Consider the following 15,245-nt stretch of genomic DNA (forward strand, 5'->3'; position numbering starts at 1 on the left):
TCTGATTACGATCTGTGTTTACGCAGTAACGGTGCACATCGAAAACGTGTAATGCTCTCGCTGCGCCTAGTTGGTGCTAGGTTCTTTGAAACTTTGAAAATGCGCATGTGTTTAAAAAAAGTTGTACTTGAAGGCATGTGGATTTCCGTGAGAGAACACGCATTGTGTGTGTCTGATTAGGGCGCATGCAGTTGGAAAAAGTGGGATAACTTTGCCGAAAAACCTTGTTTGAGCTTTCACGGTGTCTGTAGCGGCCCGGACTGGAAGCTGTTTATTGTTTTTACCTTGGAATGGCCAACAGTCTGTTATTCCTATATCAATTTGATAAAATAGGAGTTCCCGCACGTCCCATATCCGTGTCCTCTGTTACCTTTTTCAGCAGTTAAAACAGTTTTATCCGTCGCTAACAAGTCGTAACCTGTTTTTCCGAGCCGCCTTCAAACGCAACATGAACGCTGAGACGCTTGCGCTGGGTTTACACCTGTGAGGCAGCGAAGGAGACCTGCTGCTGCTGCGCAGGTGTGTGTTAGAATCATGGCAGCAACCCAGCAAAACGTAAATAACTGCACAGTTTTTTCCCCGACTGAGTTGAGTAAAGCTGTTAGATGCAGGTGATGATAGCTAAAAGATGACTAGCTAATATCAATACAGCACGTTAAGCTTGTTAACAAGTAGCCTGTAGGCTGCTGGTGTTGTTGTCTATGTTCAGCTACGTAGATTCATTTTGCCCCCCAAAATAAGTCGATGCCCCTCCTGTTAAACTCGTCTGGAGCCGGGCTGGTCCTGGTCCGTAGTTCTCTAGATAAGAGCGCTGAACAAGCAGCCTGTATTTTGCCACCTGGGCGGTGCGGAGCGGTGAAGAGACGCTGAGGGAACCGAATCTGATGGGGAAACAGTAACACCAGCATTGTGAGTAGTTTCTTCTTCTGTGGATTGTAGGAAGCAGCTATGTTTTGCGTCATACTATGCATGAGCTGGTCTGGAACCCGTTTTCAATCTGTGCCGTTGTTAGAGAAAACATTCGGTGGTTTCGTGTAAATGCACACTACAAACGCAACAAAACTCTTCCGTTTTCCCCCGAAATCGTTGTCGTGTAAACGGGGCCTCAGTGTTCTGCCAACTGCCATGAAAAGAAGAAGAGCTCAGTGTTTGCGGAAGTAAACATGGAGGCTAACAGTGGAGCTTAGCTTACACATTTGAAATTGTCCAACCAGAGCAGCATATTAATAACTTAATCCTCATATAGTCCGTCGTGGTTGTTGTTTTTCTTCCCGCTTGCACGTATCAGGATGCAGAATAGTGAGATTTGTTGAGAATCAATGACGTTCACTTAGAATGAATGTGACCTGGACGTAAGGTCGCATTTGAATCGGATAGGTATCGGATATGGGTCACAGGTTGCAGTGTGAACTTTGTGAGCCACAAAGATCACGGAACTTTATATGTGGAAAGAACCGCAAGTTCTCCACCAAGAAACCCTGAAAGAGACACTTGTGCAGATCCTTCCCAGCTTGAATGATCATTTCCCGGGCTCTGCCTAAGGTGAGCAGTGCCGGTCTTGTGAGAAATTCTGTTCCCCTGAGAAAATCTGTTCCCCCTGTGTCGGGAGCGCGCATAGCAGCCAGAGAAGTGGATCCGGCGGATCTGACCATATTCACGGCGCTTCTGATCGATTTCTCGGTAAAACCACTCATATGATCACGTCACTGTTGTAACTTTCAGTTTAATCGGCAGCTATCAAAATAAAAATACATACATAAATAAACGAGGTCTTGTGTGGAGGTCTTTTTACGCTGTTTTGTGTTATTTTAAACGCGAAGTGAATCGATCTTTTTTCAGCTTTTGTCTCGTAAGCCTGACAAATAAAAGTCAGTCAACAAACACAGGTTTCCAACACGTTGTGTGCATTTATAATTTTTCATTTCTCATAAAGGAGGAGGAGGGAAGCTGGCCGATAGCAGGGCAAAAAAATAAAGACTTCCTGAAAAGATCAGAGTGTAAACGTTTTGGTAAATCCCGTTGTAATGTAAAATATGACATTACTGGATTAAGGAAATGTCTAGTATGGTATCACACATAATATTTTTTGAGAATTTGGAAACAGGTGCTTTTTATTTCACAAAGGTATTGGAGGGGAAGAGGAGAGGATGGATATTTCAGCTGGCTAAAATAATGTGTTTGCCCTCTATAAAATGGAAACAAATTAATTTACCTGCAAGTCTTTTGCTGTGTTTATTCCCCTTATGATAAATAAGAAATCCTGCAAGTTTGAAAACATTTGCTCTTTTGCCAAAGTTAGGATGGGGGAACAAAATATCTTAAGCGCCTGATAAAATCTGTTCCCCCTCTCTAAAATGGAAACAAATTAATTTACCTGAAAAGTCTTTTACTGTGTTCATTCCTCTTATCATCAACAATAATTCCTGTGATTTTCATAACATTTGCTCTTTTATTGACAAAGTTAGGATGGGGGAACAAAATATCTTAAGAGCCTGATAAAATCTGTTCCCCCCCTTAAAATGGAAACAAATTAATTTACCTGAAAAGTTTTTACTGTGTTCATTCCTCTTATCATCAACAATAATTCCTGTGATTTTCATAACATTTGCTCTTTTTTTGCCAAAGTTAGGATGGGGGAACAAAATATCTTAAGCGCCTGATAAAATCTGTTCCCCCTCTCTAAAATGGAAACAAATTCATTTACGTGCAAAGTCTTTTACTGTGTTCATTCCCCTTATAATCAATAAGAAATCCTGTGATTTTCATAGCATTTGCTCTTTTTTTGACAAAGTTAGGATGGGGGAACAAAATATCTTAAGGGCCTGATAAAATCTGTTCCCCCTCTCTAAAATGGAAACAACTTAATTTACCTAAAAAGTCTTTTACTGTGTTAATTCCCCTTATGATCAATAAGAAATCATGCAAGTTTGAAAACATTTGCTCTTTTTTTGCCAAAGTTTGGATGGGGAAACAAAATATCTTAAGCGCCTGATAAAATCTGTTCCCCCTCTCTAAAATGGAAACACATTAATTTACCTGCAAAGACCTCCACACAAGACCACGTTTATTTATGTATGTATTTTTATTTTGATAGCTGCCGATTAAACTGAAAGTTACAACAGTGACGTGATCATATGAGTGGTTTTACCGAGAAATCGATCAGAAGCGCCGTGAATATGGTCAGATCCGCCGGATCCACTTCTCTGGCTGCTATGCGCGCTCCCGACACAGGGGGAACAGATTTTCTCAGGGGAACAGAATTTCTCACAAGACCGGAAAGCTGTTGTTGGTGCTTAGGTCCTCACAGAAGACCTCCCGCTCTTACATATGCATAGTTGTATGCTCTATATAGAGATTTTACTTAGCTTTGATTATATATCTCACAATTTTGTAATTTATCATTGTTTATTAAACTCTGAAAGCTGTGTGGCTTTGTTAATATTCTGTCCTAGAATGCCGTTAGATTTGTTCTTTTGTTTTTTGAGCACCTGCCCCTTTAGTGGTCTTTGCATGGCCCTGATTCATACGATTAATAAACCTAAAACTAGAGATGTGCCGATCAGGTTTTTTCCTGCCAATACCGATCACAGATACCGATCACATAATTATTTTTTTTTTTATCATAAAAAATACCGTTACATTATGTGGAAAAAGGAACCATGAATTCACCTTAATTTAGACAAAAACTTGTTTTGAATAACTTTTCCAAGAAGAAAACTAAACAAAACAGGCATTCTGCAAATTGTACTGCTATCAATAATACTATCTTTAACAGACTGATAACATATGAAGGCCCTGAAGAGGCTAAATAATGCAAAGAGCCAAAATAAAACCTCTCAACATTGCCAAAAAAATTCAAGCATAAAACTTAACATTCAAAGGCAAATACAGGTTCCATTACAATAAACAATCCAGAGTTACTGAATGAAAACTTCCTGATAGCATGGCGGCTAGCTGATTACTGCTAGTTCTGAGTGACTGTCTCTGACTGAGCGGAGTAATTATGCAGAGCAGGGAGGAGATCGGTTATTTTTTTAGAGATTATCTGTCTCATGTTAGGACAACGAAAGTTTTAATACGTATGTAAAATGTATTTTTTTAGGTTAGATGCTGCAGCTTTAAACAGGTTCGGTGTGAGAGTCATTACCAGGTGGAGCAGAAGCGGCGCTCCGTCTGTGAAATATTACTACCTATAGCGCGTAGCAGCGGTTAAACAGCGAGAGCAGAACCAGCGTCTTACATCGCAGCTCGAAGACTTAAATAATTTTGCGGGTTATTTGTTTAGCTTTCTGACCGTCATGCTAATCCGGGTGAGTGTTTGTAGCTGTGCGCTGCTTTACCTGCTATTTGATCCTCCGTATGTCTTTTTTACTGCAGTGAGCCTCGATGTAGCCAAACTCCATCAAGTATGGCATTGTTTTTATGTCGCATTAGCTTCGTTGTGTTGATGCATTTTGACCTGCTTCAATTTTCCGCCGCAACACGCAAAGTTCCCCATTCACTCAGTGCGTTATAGTTTCACATCGCTTAGTATTTGTTACTGCGCGTTTGCGCAGTGTGAAGGAAAGAGGAGACCAGCTGCACAGGCAGGCTACGAAATGAGATGCAGGTGATCGGTATCGGCAACAAGAGCCAATGATCGCCGATCACCGATCATGCACTTTTTCACGAAAATTGGCCGATTATGATCGGTGACCCGATCGATCGGCACACTTCTACCTAAAACCAGTTTCTTATCAAGGTAGCATCTCAGATTAATGACTGGTTCTCTATGTGTCATTCACCTGAACTTTATTTGAAAATCATATGTAGAAATCGCATTACGCTGACAGGGTTCCCCCCACAAAACTTTCTAAGCCCGGTGGTCAGGGCGCCGAGGCGGTCCACCGACGGTCCACTGGGTTTTTGTATTAAAAGATGTTAAGTAGACAGGAAAAGTAAAAATATCACTGGGTAATTATGGGAAAACATTGCCAGTGAACTGCTAATATAAACCCACAACTAGGCCTAAAAACAACTAATCAAAAAATACAATTAAAATAAACATAAATTATTTCCACTTTTCTTGAATCCAAATTAAGTCAGCGGCTCCATCAGGCCTCCCAGGGCTTAAATGCTAATATTTTAACACAGACATATAAATGTAACATTTGTTTATTGAGATTATCAATGCTGCTAAATTTGACATAATGGTTTCAGCATACCTAAATCAAAAGATTTTAAATTTAACATTTATACGTAAGATTTTAAGGAGCTCCCAAGTTTACTTTGTAAAAGTTCAAAGAACAATACTCATAGTAAAGCATGGCGGGCCGCCAGGCCTATAATACACTGGGGGAAACCTTGCATGATTTTTAGAGAAACAGCAGGCGCAAATCGTGACACCGCACCTACAGTGGCACTTCTGGTGGCACGCTGCAACCGTTTTTGGGGCTAGCTGTCAGTGTTGTCACTTACTTCGGCTGACTTCGGCACCTCATGCTGGCACTTCCTCTGATACCTGCCATTATGCGCCACAAGTCCCACTGTTTTCGGGGCTAGCTATCAGTGTTGTCACTGACTTCGGCTCACACCGCAGTGAAGTTAGTTTCAAGTTGGATATTCGAGCTCCGGGGAGTAGCGGATAGTCTGATAGTCGAATCTCGGATTCAGGAAGAGCAGTGTGGTTTTCGTCCTGGTCGTGGAACACTGAACCAGCTCTACACCCTCAGCAGGGTCCTGGAGGGTGCATGGGAGTTCGCCCAACCAGTCTACATGTGTTTTGTGGACATGGAGAAGGCGTTTGACCGTGTCCCCAGGGGTGCCCTGTGGGGGGTTCTCCGGGAGTATGGGGTACCAGTCCCTTTGATACGGGCTGTCAGGTCCCTGTATGACCGGTGTCAGAGTCTGGTCCGCATTGCCGGCAGTAAGTCGGGCTCGTTTCGGGTGAGAGTTGGAGTCCACCAAGGCTGCCCTTTGTCACCGATTCTGTTCATTACCTTCATGGACAGAATTTCTAGGCGCAGCCGAGGTGTTGAGGGGATCCGTTTTGGCGGCCTTAGGATCGCATCTCTGCTTTTTGCGGATGATGTGGTCCTTTTGGCTTCATCAGATCGTGATCTGCAGCTCTCACTGGAGCGGTTCGTGGCCGAGTGTGAAGCGGCCGGGATGAGGCTCAGTGCCTCCAAGTCCGAGACCATGGTCTTGAGCTGGAAAAGGGTAGAGTGCCTTCTCCGGGTCAGGGGGGTCGTCCTGCCTCAAGTGGAGGAGTTTAAGTATCTGAGGATCTTGTTCACGAATGAGGGAAGAAGGGAGCGGGAGATCGACAGGCGGATTGGGGCAGCATCTGCCGTGAAACAGGCGCTGTACCGGTCCGTTGTGGTGAAGAGGGAGCTGAGCCAAAAAGCGAAGCTCTCGATTTACCGGTCGATCTATGTTCCCACCCTCATCTATGGTCATGAGCTTTGGGTCATGACTGAAAGAACGAGATCCCGGATACAAGCGGCCGAAATGGTTTTCCTCCGCAGGGTGGCTGGGCTCTCCTTTAGAGATAGGGTGAGAAGCTCGGTCATCCGGTAGGGACTCAGAGTAGAGCCGCTGCTCCTCCACGTCGAGAGGAGCCAGTGGAGGCTCGGGTATCTGGTCAGGATGCCTCCTGGATGCCTCCCTGGTGAGGTGTTCCGGGCACGTCCCACCGGGAGGAGGCCTCGAGGAAGACCCAGGACACGCTGGAGGGACTATGTCTCTCTGCTGGCCTGGGAATGCCTTGGGATTTCCCCGGAGGAGCTGGAAGAAGTGGCTGCGGAGAGGGAAGTCTGGGCCTCCCTTCTGAAGCTGCTGCCCCCGCGACCCGACCCCGGATAAGCGACAGAAAATGAATGGATGGATGGATGGATGGATGGATGGATGGATGGATGGATGGATGGATGGATGGATGGATGGATGGATGGATGGATGGATGGATGGATGGATGGATGGATGGATGGATGGATGGATGGATGGATGGATGGATGGATGGATGGATGGATGGATGGATGGATGGATGGATGGATGGATGGATGGATGGATGGATGGATGGATGGATGGATGGATGGATGGATGGATGGATGGATGGATGGATATTTAACTCATAACTAAAAATTCAACTCTATGGTAAATATTTAATAGCCAAAATAGACATTTAATTTGGAGCTAAATATCTAGTTTTAAAACTAAATATTCGGCTCAGACTTAAACACTTAATTTCAACAAAATATCTTTAGGAAAATTTGTTTTCTAGCTAAATATTTTTTTGAAATCTAAATATTTAACTTGTTAACTTAACATTTAGTTTGGAACTCTGACATTTATAAATGTAGGAATAAGATGCTGAAAATATAACTAAAAAATGAAAACCTACATTTTTTTTTATGACAGACTAAATAAATCAAAATATTGCTGTTAATTTTTTACTGTGTAACTTTACAAACAGCAACCAGTTGGTTTGGTTTGTTAAAGAACGTTCAGTCCAAAGCATTTTCAGCCACAGTTTGCAGAATAACAAGGGATTAGTTTTCTGTTGAAAGAAAAATCAGCTGTCAGAGGAGTTTCACAGGGAGCTGTGCAACAGATTAAATCTGACAGAGAACATCTCTGGAAAATAGTAACAGCAGCACGAACCTTGCTCACGCAGCTGGCATTCATGGACGAGTTTCATGTTGTTTCTGTTGGGAGACATGTTTAATTTAGTCACAGCTTTACTAAAAAAAACTTAAGCGAGAAATGTAGCTGTTTCTGCAGAGATAACACCAACACTGTGCTGTGTGATGACGATGATGACAGAAAACAATGGTTGTGCTTGGTGATGATTGCCTTGGTTACAATGATGATGAAAATTATACTTTATACTGATGATGATGAAGATGACTATAACAATGATCATCATCATGAAGAGGATGTCATTGACAATGAGGACTATATGATTATGACCTCGATGTTGGCAATAACTAGGATGATGACTGAGGATGACTACAATGACACCGTCATTAATACTAATGATGAGGAGGATGATGATGAAAATAATGAGAATTGTCCTGAAGATGACATTGATGATGGAGATTATGATGAAGATAGCACTGATGACAATGATTATGATGAAAATGATGAGAATTATCATGATTTCTGAGTCACCAGGTAAATCAGCTTCCTCTGACTTATTCTGTTTGTATCCATAATGAGAACTATAACGGTATTATTGATGGTGGTGGTGGTGGCAATGATAATAATGAAGATGGCATTGATGATGATGTTGATGATGGTATTATTGATTATGATGATAAAGAATATATTGACAATTATTATGATAATGATGGTGATGATGAAGATGAAGATGAAAATGATGTTATTGCATTGATGATGATGAGGATGAGTGTTGCTGTAATAATGACGAAGAAAACTATAAAGATGCCAATGATGAGGACGATCGCCATGGTTACAGCAAGGATGACAATGATGATGGTGGCACTGACGATGAAGATGGCATTAATGATGATCTCAACATGCTCTACTAATGATAATGACAATGACAAAGATGATAAACATCTGTAATAATGATAGACAGCAATGACCATGATGATCACCATGGTTACAGTCATGATGATGATGATCCTTTGTGATTTAGCCAATGAGAAGCTGGCTCTCTTCATCACTCGTTGTGGTTTCAGTATTCAGATTTCCTCCGTTTCAATTTCCTCTGTTTGGCTGACGTCACATCCTGAACAAATCAAACGTTCCCTCCGTTAATTGTTAGCATATAAAACTTTTCCTGCATGTCTGGAGGCTCAGACTCAGCAGATTGAAACTGGATTGAGTCTTTTGAAGACGGGTTAAGCTTTTAAAGGTTCCCCCTCTTCTCCTCCCATTAAAACCGGTGCAAGCCCCCCCTCCTCCGTTAATCTGCCCTGCTCTGTAACATCTGTCCCCGTCTCTGCACGTCTTCCTCTCAGTGAATGATCCGCCTGCTGTTGCTGCTGCTGCTGCAACTGATGCTGATCCTCAACACAACCGGCTGAAAACGTTTCTACTGAACGGCTGGAGTTAAAAAAAACAACAACCTGATGCTCCTTTTTCCTGCTGAGGAATCGGCCGTATCCGTGCAGGATCAGGTAAATCAGCTTCCTCTGACTATTCTTTATTTTTAAAGTTCAACAGTTTCTTCTTGGCGGGCTACTGAAAATCCTGAACAGTTTGTAGGAATTTAAGCCAACATTCTTAATCCTAATTCCTTAGATACATAGTCTAGGGTGTAATTATGCAAAAGCTTCGTGAATTATGTCTTTAACTCGAGTTGAAGTATGAAATATTCTTCTTAGTGGCTTTTAACTTAATCTTAAAGTTTCAGCCGCTAAAAAGAGATGAGGCGTTCACTGACATCATGGAAACAGGAACGATTTCGTTTTAATTTTATGTTTCCTCTCTAACTTGACATTTGTTTAGTTTCATTCACAACTGCCTGATTTTATGACCGGTGAATGACTTTTACAAACAGCAGAAATAACTTAAAACATGCTAACCTCTCATATGTGAAAAGTACAACAAAAACCTAATAAAAAATATCTTATTGTTGTATTTACCATATCAGTCAATACACATACTGTTTGCATAATTAATGCACCACACTGGGGTTAGTTTGGTTATATTTCTGCACTTTTCACCTGTTCTGGTCTTGTTTGTATTGTTTACATCAACATAAAGGTTAAAAAAAAAGTCGAATAAAATGCCGCTGCAGTTTCACCCAGAGAGATGACAGAGAACAACAGAGACAACAGAGGGATTACTCATTTCACCGTTCTGTTTGGAGACATGTCCAGGATTAAAGGCTCATTCTGACCATCAGCTCTGAAATCCTTTATGTTTCTCATGTGAAGATTAAAGGATCTGACCATCAGAATCTCAGCAGAACATTTACAGTTTGTTTCACCTGTTTGATCAGAAACCTGGAGCATGAGGCTTTTACAAATTTTTCCTCTTCTCTTTCCACTGTTTCTTGGTTTGCTCAGAGATTACTTCTCATTTTTCTTTCTCCTGCAGGTGCAGCAGCTGAATGGCGGCGTTGTGCAGCAGAGACTCTGTCAGATCGTCAGACGTGGAGAACTTGGTTTGCACGCTCAGTTCATCTGAGGTGACGCCTTCTACAGCTACTTACATATTAATCCAAAAACATCTGCTTCAGAGCTGTGTAGTTTACAGTTTAACATCACTTCACTTTGTTTCTACAGGGGAAAAAAAGAATTCTCAAAATTCTGATTTTTTTTTCCTTATAATTCTGATTTTCTTCCTAAAAATTCTGACTTTAAATTCTGAGATTTTTATAAAAATTCTGGTTTTCTTTCTCAGAATTAAGAGTTTAATCTCAGAATTCTCACATTTTATTCAGAATTCTGACTTTTATTTCCCAGAATTTTGTTTTTCTCTCAGAATTCTGATTTATTTCTCTGAATTCCGATTTTCTTTTTTTTCTCTCTGAATTTTGTCTTCAGTCTAAGAAATGTGGACTTTAATTTTAGAATTCCAACTTAATCTAAAACTTTTTACTTCACGCTCAGAATTCTGACTTTTTTCTCAGATTTCTGTCCTTTTTTTCCTAGAAAATCAAAAGTCTGAATTTTTGTTGTTGTTGTTCCAGTGGCCATAATCCTGTTCTGCATGTTTCTGTGACAACAGGGAGTAGAAAACCCTCCTGACATGAAGGTCCACTGCAGACCGGGAGGAGGTGAAGTGGTCCATTCAAAGGTACAGAGGACAATAACCAGTTTCTGCAGATTTTATAGACACTGTTGTTTGAATTTTCCAGGAAGACTCAAATGTACAAATCCGTCTAAGCATTTCATGTCAAGAAATTACCAAAACAAATTCAGGTTTGGTCCAAAAAGGCCTGGGTGCTGAATCGATTTTGCACTGGCTTTGACATTGTTGAACTTAGATTCGTAAAACTGTTGGCCAGAAGGTCATGACCTTATTTTGCAGCTTGCAGCAAATTCTGTAACATAATTGTTCAAAGACAATGCATGGAAATAAAGAAACCTGAACAGATTGAAAGATATGACCCAGATAGAATATAAAAATATCTACGCTACACCAGGTGAGACTAAATTCAACCTTCCTGTACAAGTTCTCTGAAATATGGATGCAGGTGTTGGAGGAGATCAAGCGTGCAGCGTTGAAGATGTACAGAGGTTAAGATGTGCAGTCAAGAAAACATGAAGGTGTCCAGCTGTGAATGTGTGCAGGAATACATAAATATAACAACATCCTCATATTATTAGGATTTTATTCTTGTAATGCTCTGACTTCATTCATGTGATTTTATTCATTTTATTTTATTATTTCTTAGTATGGCCCTAATACTCTGTTATAAAAAGCAGTAGAGACCCTAATTGAAGTAAAAAATGTGCAAAATATGAATTTTCAGTAATAGTTCCCCTTTAAAGCTGTATAAAGGCACAAATATGTTGACATATTTTTGTCTTCCAGGTGCATAAATTCATCTGTTTATCATCTATAAATCAAATTTACTGTGAAACCTTTGACATGCATCAGGTGTTGTTCAGAAGTGTGGCGTGAACGGGGTTTTTGTTTCAGATTTCCGGGCATCAGACGGCTCTCCACCGCAGCGCCATGGTGGGGAACAGCGAGACCATGGCCGCTCTGATCGCTGGAGGCTGCGCTGTGGACCTGCAGGACCCAGTAAGTTCTGATCACCAGTGTTTAGAGCTACGGATCACGTTCCTCCATTCTGACTGCCATGTTCTGTTTGTTTGAGCTTGGAAACACGGCGCTCCATGAGGCGTCCTGGCACGGATTCACACAGTGCGTCAAACTGCTCGTTAAGGCTGGCGCTGACGTGCGCGTCAAGAACAAGGTAATTAGAGGAAAACTCATCTCAGCAGAGACGGAGAGACTGAGTCTTCAACTCTGAGATTTCCACAACAAAGACCAATAAAGCCTCTATTGTTGAAGGGGGGGGGGGAAAGCTGGAAAATGTATCAGATCAGCTCCTGAGCCTTAAGTTTTAGAGTTCAGTGAACATCCTTCTTGTTTTCAGTTTGCAGAGATTATAATTCCGGGGTTGCAGTTTTCCAAACATGATTGTGTAATGTTTTTACGGAATAAAGTCAAGCCTTTGATAATCCGACATCTCTGTTACTTGAGCCTCTGATTGGACCAGCAGAAAACCAGTTTGATGCAGTTGTTCTCAAATTAACCTGCCAATCAGCGGGGGTTTGTTCTGACCGAAATAAACCCACCAATCATCCTCACTTATTCCTGCAGAGCCTCTCAGGCCGACTGTGAAGTGATTTCTGATCTCTACCTGCAGCAGGAACTGAAATGACCGCCCAGGGTTCAGGTCTCGGTTTGTTCTGAATGTCTCAGGCAGGAAACTCGGCGCTTCACCTGGCCTGCCAGAACGCACACGCTCCCACTGCTCAGCTCTTGCTGCTCGGTGGTTCAAATCCCAACGCCAAGAACAAGGTGGGAAAAGATGACAGAACCTTTTAATTGCCCAAATAAAACACATGGATCTGGTTAGCATGGAAAAACTATGCAGGAAATTTGTTTTCTAGTTGCACGATTAGCTTAGCGTAGCTTAATTGTGCAGTAATGCTCATTTTATTCAACTGAAACTGAAGCTTTAAGCTGTTGTTTGCAATTTGAAATCTATAATTGCATTTTATTTAATATGAGATGAATAATCTGTGAAACAATCGAGCTTTTCCATCTTCTCCCAGTGCTATTAGCCCCGCCCCCGATCAGAAACAACCAATCAGAGCCAGGAGGAAAGTTTTAGTGCTGTTATTCAATCTAGTACAACTTGATGTTCCAGAAAATCTCTTTATCCACCATCATCTGTGGCTATGCTAACTAGCGTTAGCATTCACTACAGGCTAAGAAGTTGTAGCATAGCAGAGCGCAAGGTGGGAGGGAGGATGGGAGCATGTGTGAGCAGTGCATATACAAGCTTGATTGACAGCACTAAGACCGTCCTCCTGGCTGGTCAAGTATTTACATGTAAATAGAAACAATTAATTTATAAACATCCTATGAATCTTTTTTAAATTTATAATTACTGTTTCATTCCATCCTTCAAAAATCTATATAGATTTAAGCTGCTAAGCACTGCGTATCCAAGCATGATTGACAGCGCTAATTCTATCCTCCTGGCTCTGATTAGTTGTTTAGATACGTTCGATTTGTTCACAGATTATATGTCTCATACTGTCATGAAATAGTAAGAATTTTAACAAATCTGTAAAAAAAATATTTTTTTATTAAAGCTACTTACTATAGCTATAATACCCCCCTCTTCTCCTATATTAAATGTTTTTTGTGTAACAATCTGAGGCCACCGATGGGACTAGAGATGGAAATTAGCCACTTGGCTATTGTGTTGACATGTAAATGATAATTAATATGTAATTCTCCATTTCTAACAAAATAAATTGAAAAAAATCAACAACAACACAATTATTTAGGATTTATTTAACATAAGAAGCATTTCTGTTTCCAGTCGTCCCAGTCAAATTACACCTGTGCTCCTGCTTCAGGTGGGCGACACCTGTCTGCATGTAGCTGCTCGCTACAACAACCTGAACCTGCAGAAGATCCTGCTGAGGTCGCGGTGCCGCTTGAATGAGACCAACCAGGTGACAGCATCCGTTCTTCCTGAAACCTACGGACAATTCAACATCAATCGATTATTGGAATCATCCTCAGATAATTTAGTAATTGATTAACTGTTATGTGGCCTTTTTTTGAGCCACTTCAAATGAGCAATTTGCTGAAAGAAGAACATATTCAGAGCAATAATTAAGTTACAATTGTACAAAAAAATACAAAAAAAAACTTTTTCTGTAAATATATTCTACAGATAATCAACTGTACATTGAATTAATGCCATGCTATTGCATTTTAGGCAATGAAATGTTTTTATTTTTACTTTGGTTCTGGTTCTGTTCTACGGCAGGTTGGAGACACAGCGCTTCACGTCGCAGCAGCTCTGAACCACAGGAAAGCTGTTCAGCTTTTACTGTCGGCCGGTCTGGATGTGCGAGTCCGGAACAACGTAAGAGTTTTTCATTATACTTTTATTTCACTATGACTAATTCAGACAGTTTTAATTAATTTGGTTAAGTTTTAGGTGAGGAATTGAAGAAGGTCAACGCATTGTATTGTGATTCTGTATATATTTCAAAAACTTTATTAAATGTTTAACAACCAAATGACTCTGGGGATTTATCCCAAATTTTGCTGCTGCCATTTTGCAGACTACTTGGCGAAAGCCGACGTAAACCATTTGTGTAGGGAAAATATTAATTTCTCATCATTCCGAAAAGCTAATAAGTAGATTCATAAACACTGAAACGAAGGGTATTATATCTATAACTTCAGTATGTTTTGGTTAGTTTATAAACGTGATTTAGTTCCAGTTAGTTATAGTTTCCCCCATTAATTACCATTTTTACTTGTTTCAGTTAATAAAAATGTTACTTTTTTCAATTTCAGTTTTTATTTTGTTAGCTTTAGTTAACTTGGTAACTTAAACTGCAGAATATTGGAACATCTAAACCCCTGGCTGGTCCCGGTGAATTCATGTCAGAGTTAAAGTGTTTCCTGGCTGACATGTTTTCCTCCTCCAGGCAGGAAAAACGGCGTTGGATAAAGCCAGAGATCACCAGAGCAAGCAGGTGGCTCTGCTGCTCTCCAAAGTTCCTCAGGTTCATTAACTCACTTATTAATCAACATTATGTCCAAACATGTCACCACAATGAGCGTTTCTCTCTTCAGGTACGCTACATGAGAAGAAAGACGATGAGGAAGCCCAGACTGAGAGCGCCGACTCGACCCACCAAAGTAAGAAACAGGAAGTTTAGGATCGGGTTCAGAATCAGTGGAGGAGCTTTGCAGCATTTCTTTTCTCTGGTTTTCAGGTCGGCGCTTTGAAGATGGAGCAAACTGAGCCCAGATCAGACGGAAAGGTGAGTAATGAGCTGAATCCGGTTCAATCAGAGTCAAACGACTAGGACTAGATTCAGACTAGAGTCACATGACTTGGACTAGAATCAGGCTGGAGCCAAAGGACTTAGAAATCAGAAACACAGGAGAAACATGACAAACTAAAAGCAGTTCCACCTCTTGGACTCGAGGCCTATTTGATTGTCTTAGTTTTAAATATTACAACACAATCAAGTAGTTACCTTACTTTTAGTTTTAAAATGCTATATGTAAAA

The 15,245-nt window shown here is 40.9% G+C and overlaps 1 protein-coding gene across 3 annotated transcripts in view; it reads left to right on the top strand.

Moving 5' to 3' along the window:
- The window catches only part of ankrd6a (ankyrin repeat domain 6a), a 40,761-nt gene that overhangs the window by 19,707 nt on the left and 5,809 nt on the right, over positions 1-15,245 (top strand). For all 3 annotated transcript variants that reach the window (XM_008400114.3, XM_008400116.3, XM_017302501.2), the window contains exons 3-13: positions 8,964-9,122; positions 10,048-10,138; positions 10,681-10,749; positions 11,599-11,703; positions 11,780-11,878; positions 12,391-12,489; positions 13,563-13,661; positions 13,982-14,080; positions 14,655-14,732; positions 14,803-14,868; positions 14,946-14,993. In XM_008400114.3, the coding sequence (XP_008398336.2) occupies positions 10,061-10,138; positions 10,681-10,749; positions 11,599-11,703; positions 11,780-11,878; positions 12,391-12,489; positions 13,563-13,661; positions 13,982-14,080; positions 14,655-14,732; positions 14,803-14,868; positions 14,946-14,993 (840 nt within the window). In that variant the 5' untranslated portion in view covers positions 8,964-9,122; positions 10,048-10,060. The remainder of the gene's footprint in view (positions 1-8,963; positions 9,123-10,047; positions 10,139-10,680; positions 10,750-11,598; positions 11,704-11,779; positions 11,879-12,390; positions 12,490-13,562; positions 13,662-13,981; positions 14,081-14,654; positions 14,733-14,802; positions 14,869-14,945; positions 14,994-15,245) is intronic.

Source organism: Poecilia reticulata, chromosome 22 (genome assembly GCF_904066995.2).
Source record: "Poecilia reticulata chromosome 22, P_reticulata-male-v2, whole genome shotgun sequence".
In the NCBI taxonomy this organism is placed as follows: Eukaryota; Metazoa; Chordata; class Actinopteri; order Cyprinodontiformes; family Poeciliidae; genus Poecilia; species Poecilia reticulata.